This window comes from Malus domestica, chromosome 11 (assembly GCF_042453785.1).
Source record: "Malus domestica chromosome 11, GDT2T_hap1".
Taxonomy (NCBI): domain Eukaryota; kingdom Viridiplantae; phylum Streptophyta; class Magnoliopsida; order Rosales; family Rosaceae; genus Malus; species Malus domestica.
The window spans coordinates 37,462,264-37,469,868 of NC_091671.1; the positions used below are offsets into that span (position 1 = coordinate 37,462,264).

The window sequence follows — 7,605 nt, forward strand, 5'->3', positions numbered from 1 at the left end:
TTTTCCCTCTTTTTAAAACCCCAGCGTATTTATCTTAAACTCTCACATTATCTATAAATGTGAAGGCAACCGTTTCGATTGAACCTTGCACTCTTTTGAATTTCGCCCCTCCCCTCGGCAAATCCTGGCTTCGCCACTGCTTGTGAGGTGTGTTTTGTATCACCCCATTGTGCATTTATTTATAGTAGTAGGGAAGGTTAAATCCTTACCCTTTATAGGGCGTTTGTTGCGCCGGACTATCTCGGACTGGACTAGCTTCAAGGACTAAGCTGGACTGGCTTAAACTAGACTAAGCTGGACTAACTTAGTGAAGCGTTTGGTGCAGTGTTGGACTAAGAAGCTGGATAATAACAAATTCTAATATTATATTATTTAATATATAAATTATTAATATTTTATTATGATCTAAGTGACCGGAGATGACGGGGAGTCTATCGGAAGTGGTTGTTGAGCATGACGAGGACGAGAGAAGATAGTCTTAGCTAGTCCCATAGTTATTGGGGGGTCTCGCTAAGACCTCTTAGTGAAGGGTTTTGTCCATGCTAGTCCCCTTTAGTCTCATTAATGTTAGTCCCAGCATGGAACAAACACAGTATTGGACTAACAGCTAGTCCAGTCTAGTCCAGTCCCACTTAGTCCCAGCATGGAACAAACACAGTATTGGACTAATAGGATAATATTTAACCCTAGAGAATATTCCAAGATATCACTAGATACTAGGATTTACACAATCACATTCCTAATCTAATAGGACTACAACACTTTTCTATTTATCCTTTTAGGCATGAATTGTTGTTGTTGTTGTTTGAGGTCGGTACACAATCATTTGGTTAAGTTAGATTTGCACAATCATTTGGTCTAAGTCCCATTCCGTGCACAATCATTTGGTTAAGTTAGATTTGCATGCAACTTTCACAACACGAACATTGTTTGTTTGCGGTCTCCAACAGCTGCATGCCTATTCTATCTTTCTCTGGAGCCATTCTGTAGCGCCGTGACAGAAAGTAACACTCGAATCAACTAAGTGTTGAACCCGATCCAAGCTCTGTCCAAGTTTTGACACCAACACTAAACGGACGAACAACTACGTTCCTTGCAGGAATTTCCACAGTTAAACATCCATCTTTTTCATCTCTTATTTTTGAGGTAAGTATAATATGTTCTTTACATTATACATTAAATGGTAGAGATACACAGAACGTTTCTGGCTACAAGTGTAATCACCTAATAGAGGCTAACAAGAGAATTTGAAAGTGAAAAGGTTTCAAAGGCTTGTCAAGTTGAATTTATCGACATGAAATCTAATCCTAGGTTTCAGAAGGACTTATCTATTAGTGTAATAAAAGCATCACTTTTGTTGATGATGCAATGCAAATGATGACGCTTTCGGTCAAGATGGTAAGGATTCTCTTTTTTTTATTTTTTTTAGCAAACAATATTATCTATACTAAAGGAGAATGGTGAGTTTAGCCTCAAAATTGGCTAGTAATAATTTGGTTCAAATTCACTTTTGGCGATAATCGAACCTAAGACCTCTCACTTACAAGTGAAGAAAAATACCACTAAACTGTAGTTGTCATGCCCCTATCCCGACATACGTCCAAGATCGACACGTGACATCACTAAATGCTCGTAACTCAACGTACCCTGCCTTTTGGATATGTACAAAATATAATTCAAGATCCAGATGTATAATAATTTTGCGTATACTTTATGGCTGCATCTAACCTCTTCGTTAGACTGCCTACGTACCCTCAATAGGGATAAAGCCATTCATAGTTCAACTTCGCTATAACTCGACATATAACACAGTCTGTTCAAGCCAAAATGCATAACATTCCTCAATCAAACATTTGGACTTGACAAACATGAATTATTCGATTCAAACTACATAACAACCCGCATGACAATCAAGGTTTCTATTTCATCCATCATATAAATCATTATGTTTCACATAATATCGCAGTTCATAGTATATAACATATCAAAGAACCAATGAAGCATAATATTATTCTCAATTCAGAATGATCACTGATCTAATCGTATTAATAACAATCATATTCAACATCCTTCCACAATCATCTCAAGTAACCCATTCCATGATATCAAGGAGGCACGATATTAACATGTAATTATGTTAATATCAATCAGATCACACCTCAATGCACAAAATTAATGAAGGACTTCTATATAATTCCCTGCCTGGATTTCAAGTAATAACTTGATAATTCTAATTTATATTCACAAGATCTATTGTGGTTAATTCTCATTCACTTGAATCCAGGGTACAAGTCTAACTTATGGAAATGAGCAAGAGTAGGGATTCCGGACCACTCAACGGAATCCAAATCACATCGGGTTCTGGATCACTTAACGGAACCAAAATTATGAATCGGTTTCTCGCATGTAAAATTAGTGTCATCGATCACAATCCATAAACATCAAGTATAGAATCATGCTTTATGAAATTATAATCAAGTCACTAACAACTTCGAAGAAGTCACCCAGACATCCAACTGCTTTCCTAATTCAAAGCACAAGATTCTCAAAATCCATCGTTCATATGTACATTAAAAACTAGGGCTAGAGGGACGAAGTTCGGCCGAAACTTACATCTTTGAAGCTATCTCAATCCAACTCAATGAAACTCGAGGTGGATACGATCCCGGACCATTACTCAACGGAATCGCCAAGTAGGAAGGATTCCGGACCATCCCTCAATGGAATCCGAGTGGATACGATTCCGGACCATCACTCAACGGAATCGCGAAGTGGGAAGGATTCTGGACCATCTCTCAACGGAATTCGAGTGGATACGATTCCGGACCATCACTCAACGGAATCGCGGAAGGCCAACAACCATATGTACAACAGCTTAAAGAAATGAGATAAGCACAAGTTACTTAATTTACAAAAGCTCAACCAAGGGAATATAAGGCACAAATACTAAGTTTAGAACGAATCAACGAAGCAGGAAATGAAACCATATCGAAGCAACAAATCTCCATCACCACGGGTTAACGGTCTACGCCCCAGTTTGGGGTTGAGGTGATTTTAAAAAAAGCTCCTATGAAAAAAAGCTGGGAGTGTTTTTGGTGTTTGGTAAACTTAAAAAAAATGGCTTATTTTGGAAGCTGCTGTAAGAATAAGTTGAAATCAAAGGAAAAAGCTGAAGCTGCAATTTGTAGCTTTGGAAAACTGGTTTTTTTTCAAAGCACACAGAACTACAGTGCTCCTTTAATGAAAAGACCCACTATCAGACTGCTTTTTTTTCCAAAAGCACTTTTACAAAAAAGTTTACCAAACACTCTGCTGATTTATTTCACAGCCGCTTATTCTCACAGCAGCTTTTTTTCAAAGCACAGCAATACCAAACCAGCCCTACCACTAGTCCTCACATTTCATCACAACATGTCAATCAAACCAATCAAACCATATTTCAATATATACATGTCAAATCTCATTTCATAAACTTAAATAAATGGCTAAACATTAAAAATAACAATTCAATAGAAAACATATTTATAAAACCAAGTCATATCCACATAGGATAACAATTACGAAAACAGGGTAATCACCAATATCACATATATTAAAGTCACTCACCTGAGGTCCACACTAACGCGCTCTAGCATGGAATTCAAGGCATAAAAAACAACTTGAAGATTATGAAGAGTAGATGAAGTTTCATACCTCACTCGAAGGAAATGATTGCCGGATTCACCGGAAAAATGATAAAACCGTCGGAAACCCACGGAACTTTGCTGCCTCGAACTGGAAAAATGGATAAGAAAATGGGAAATCTAAAAATACCGAGATGTAGGGCTCGCCAAGAGCTTTCCATGGACACCAAGATCACCCAAAACGGAGCTCGGATGAATGAGATATGAGCGGGTCAAGATAGCGGGTTAATGGGTCGAAATCGCCCAAAAAGAGGCTGAAATCAGCCATTCCGTTTTTTTTTTCTTTTCAGAAACCTCCTCCTCTCTAATTGGCCTCTCCCTCTTTATTAAACTCACTTAACCTTTAACCCACACGTGGGAATTAAATAATTCCCACAATCTATATAGCTCACAACTTCAAATGTCCATAACTATACCGTTATAACTCGGACTCGCAAACGGCTTTCGCCTATACGCTCGTGGCTTCAAGACCTATTCGAAAACGTTACTTGTGACCTCAAAAGGTCAACGAATTTAAATAATTATTTTCCAAACTTCAGTCTTCGTAACTAGTTTAATTAAAATCTAAATCCAAACAATTTAAAATAAATTCTTGAGAAATAATATAAAATCTCGATAGTACAAATACGTAGATTATAACAATGAAATCCAGGAACGGGATTTCATGGGAGTACTAAGTAGCTAATGGTAAGGATTCTGTTATCAAAGAAATATGTATGCGGTCTTTTGGTTTCCATCCGGTGTACATAAATCTTGATCTTCTTTGTTTAGTTTTCTTTAATTAATTTATAGTGACGAATTTGACAATGGCTATTAGAATGTTGACAATCCTCGGGGGTTCGTAAATGATTTACACGGTGAAGCACCAGAGCCAATACCATGAAAAGTCAAGGTGTGGGTCATTTCAAATGCGACAATACTTAATTGAAAAAACTACTTTTTTTTTTCTTAATACAAGCGGGAGGGTAGGAAGGGTCGTTCAAGACCTCAGGTGTACAGGAAGATGTTCTTAACAACTTGAGTTACATGGTCTCTTGCAAGAAAACATCTTTATTTAACGATAGCAATCTAATTTACTGAAAAGGAAGAAACAATAAAAGAAAAGAAAATACATGACAGTAGAAAATAAAAGGCAAAAGAGGAACCAGCTGCTTGGATCTTGGACCTTGGACCAAAGAACTCAAATGCGACAATATTCCTGGACTAAACGATCAGGCTTACCGTCAATGAGTTTTACTTCTTTGAAAAATTCTAAATGATCCAGTGGCTTGTACAGTCGAGGGTGATCCTCGTCCACGAGTTCGTTTGGTATGCTCACCACCTCTTTCATAAATGTGAATTGCCCAATCGAGAATCTTACCTCATCTTCCGTCAACGAAACTCTATGTCTACAAGGTCGTATTCTGTCGTTGCTCCAAATCTATTTCGAGAAATTTGAGTCAAAATACCCATGAAATTATATAATTATACATGAAGAAGTTAATATTTCGAGATCGATGTACCTGAAATACATCTCCGGCTAGGTATATAACGGATGACGGCGGAGGATAAAAAACTATCCAGTCACCATCCTTTGTACATATCTCCACACCACAGACCTGATTTTGATGGAGTATGGAGGAGAAGCTATTGTCCGTATGAGGTTTTAACCCCACGTCCATTCCAGTTTTCTTGGGATTTTTGTATTTATTGAATCTGAGATGGTAAGAAGTTGATTGAACGTGAGCATCATGATACTTCTCTACACCGTAGTTTTCAAATACCATTCTTGTCACAACTTGATCTAGTTCTGCCATCGCCTTTGCATACTCAAGTGCACCCTCACTGGCCAATAAACACAACATTTTCTCAATGTGCAAGTTACAAGTAAAGTCAATATGTCAAACATTAACTAATATACATATAATTTAATGTTCTCTTGGTCACCTGGTAATTACTAAAGAATGCATATATAATCACTCACCCTTCAAGGATGAATAATAAATAGATTTGCTTCTTTGCCCAAAAAAACAAAAATTTGCTTCTAATGTTTTAATCAGAACCTTTGATTTAAAATCCTATGGTAGTACAGCTATAGCCGGTAGGCTAGGGAACGCTATAAACTATTAACTATATAACTATATTTTGGTCCACAAACTACATAACTACAGAAAAAATGTAAATTATGTATTGAGTTTAAATCTTAAAGATGAGAGTTATTGATATGTAATAAATATGTCTACAAAATCATACCAAAAAAGATCGTTTCCATTAGGCCAAAAATGACGAGTGAACTTCTGAATTTCTTCAGAGGTGTTATTAAGCACCCCCAAGCCTTCATGGGGAGGATGGATAGATAAATAGGCCCCTTTTTTGTCTCGCACTTTGACGTCCATGGGGAAATCTAACAACTCTTTCAATGCACCAACGAAGGAGTTGTGGAGCTCCTCCAAAGGAAGTTTGTTGGGCAGGATTGCTATGAAACAGCCAAGCTCTTCAAGTGCATGGCAAACGTCGTCGCGTATTGAGAGCCAAGAACTTGTCCCGGGCTTCATGCCGTCCAGGGAGAAATCTACCACTGGAATTTTGGCCGCTGCTGCTTGGGTGCTCGTGGTCATGTTTAACTTTCTTCACAGTTCTCACAAGCTTAAGAGGCTATGAGTTGATAAGCTGCATATACATATATGTAATACACACACACGCTTACATATATGTAAACTGCAAGAGCCAAATAAAGCGTATGCTTACTCTAACTTTAATATAAAAATGGATAATGATTGCATTTCACCTTTGAGGATGAGCTTATTTTTCCACTTGCAAATAACGTAATTTTATCATTAAAATTTATAATCGAAACCATTAAATCTCTTAATCTTCAAGATCATCTATCTCTACAAAAACTATTCAAATCGAAGATCGTTTAGTTATCCAAATGTATCAAACATATTAACGGTTTATCATGAATGTGCTATTTGGTACCTATTCTGTTGATTTTTTTTTCTACATTTGGATAATTAAATAGTCTATGATTGGAATTATTATTATTATTATTTTTGTAAGAGTCATCTTCAAATAAAGACTAAGAAATTGAGTGATTTCAATTATAAAATTTTTATACTTAAGATACGTTATTGTAAATGAAAGATTGGGCACATCCCTGGGGAATCAAGAGCCAAAGGTTAGAAATTGAAGGAATAAATTATGAAATTATAATACCAGTATTGCTTTCAACTGTTATCAATATTCAACAGACGACGGCGACAGCTATATTCAACAAGCGACAGCTATAAAAATAAAAAATAAAAAAAGAAAAAAAAGCAAACGACAGCTAGCAGAGGTTGGAAATTGAAAGAATAAATTATGAAATTGGCAATCAATCTATATAAGTTATCGGCATGACGCATTACAATCCAAAGCACATGAGACGGACCTTTTTTTAAATTTATTTAATTAATAATTTCCCATTGGTTTGAATTATAAAAACAAATGTATTTACAATCAAGCTTATCCCGAAAGTGAAACCTCCTGCTAATCAAATTAATTGGAGTTTGTTTGATTGGCTCTATGAGTGAGAATTTGTCAAATCTTAGTATAGCTCTCCTTATTTGTCGGTAAAATTTGGAAGATGAGGAATCAAGTTGTGTTTAATACTGCTAAAGCTTATCCTTCTAGAGTAGTTTTGCTGGCCTTAAACATGGGGAACGATTATACTAATACCAACAAGAAGAATCTTATTACTAGCATGAAGCAGCAAAGGTTGATTAGATGGAACCCTCCCCACCACCCCCTCCTCCCCAAGTGGTTTTGCTGGCCTTAAACATGGGGAACCACTACAACAAATATGGGCACTGCACGCAATAAATTATTTGTGCCCATAGACCAATATCAACAATGTGGCAACTATAATATTGTCTGTGCCCTCTATGGGCGTGGCCATTGGTAA

General features: G+C 36.8%; 1 protein-coding gene across 1 annotated transcript; it reads right to left on the reverse strand.

Moving 5' to 3' along the window:
- Positions 1-4,578: 4,578 nt before the first annotated feature.
- On the reverse strand, positions 4,579-6,371 carry LOC103413348 (deoxypodophyllotoxin synthase-like). Its single transcript, XM_008351818.4, has 3 exons — positions 5,916-6,371; positions 5,186-5,507; positions 4,579-5,103 (listed from the first exon to the last, which is right to left on the reverse strand). The coding sequence occupies exons 1-3, from the start codon at positions 6,278-6,280 to the stop codon at positions 4,864-4,866; spliced, it is 927 nt and encodes a 308-aa protein (XP_008350040.2). The 5' UTR covers positions 6,281-6,371; the 3' UTR covers positions 4,579-4,863.
- Between the last annotated feature and the right edge of the window lie 1,234 nt (positions 6,372-7,605).

Excerpts from the sequence above, each read along its gene's own strand:
- LOC103413348 (XM_008351818.4), bottom strand. The coding sequence starts at position 6,280 with ATGACCACGAGCACCCAAGCAGCAGCGGCCAAAATTCCAGTGGTAGAT. Across the intron at positions 5,508-5,915 it reads AATGGAAACGATCTTTTTTG|TGAGGGTGCACTTGAGTATG; the intron begins GTATGATTTTGT and ends TTTATTGGCCAG. Across the intron at positions 5,104-5,185 it reads TAGCCGGAGATGTATTTCAG|ATTTGGAGCAACGACAGAAT; the intron begins GTACATCGATCT and ends TTCTCGAAATAG.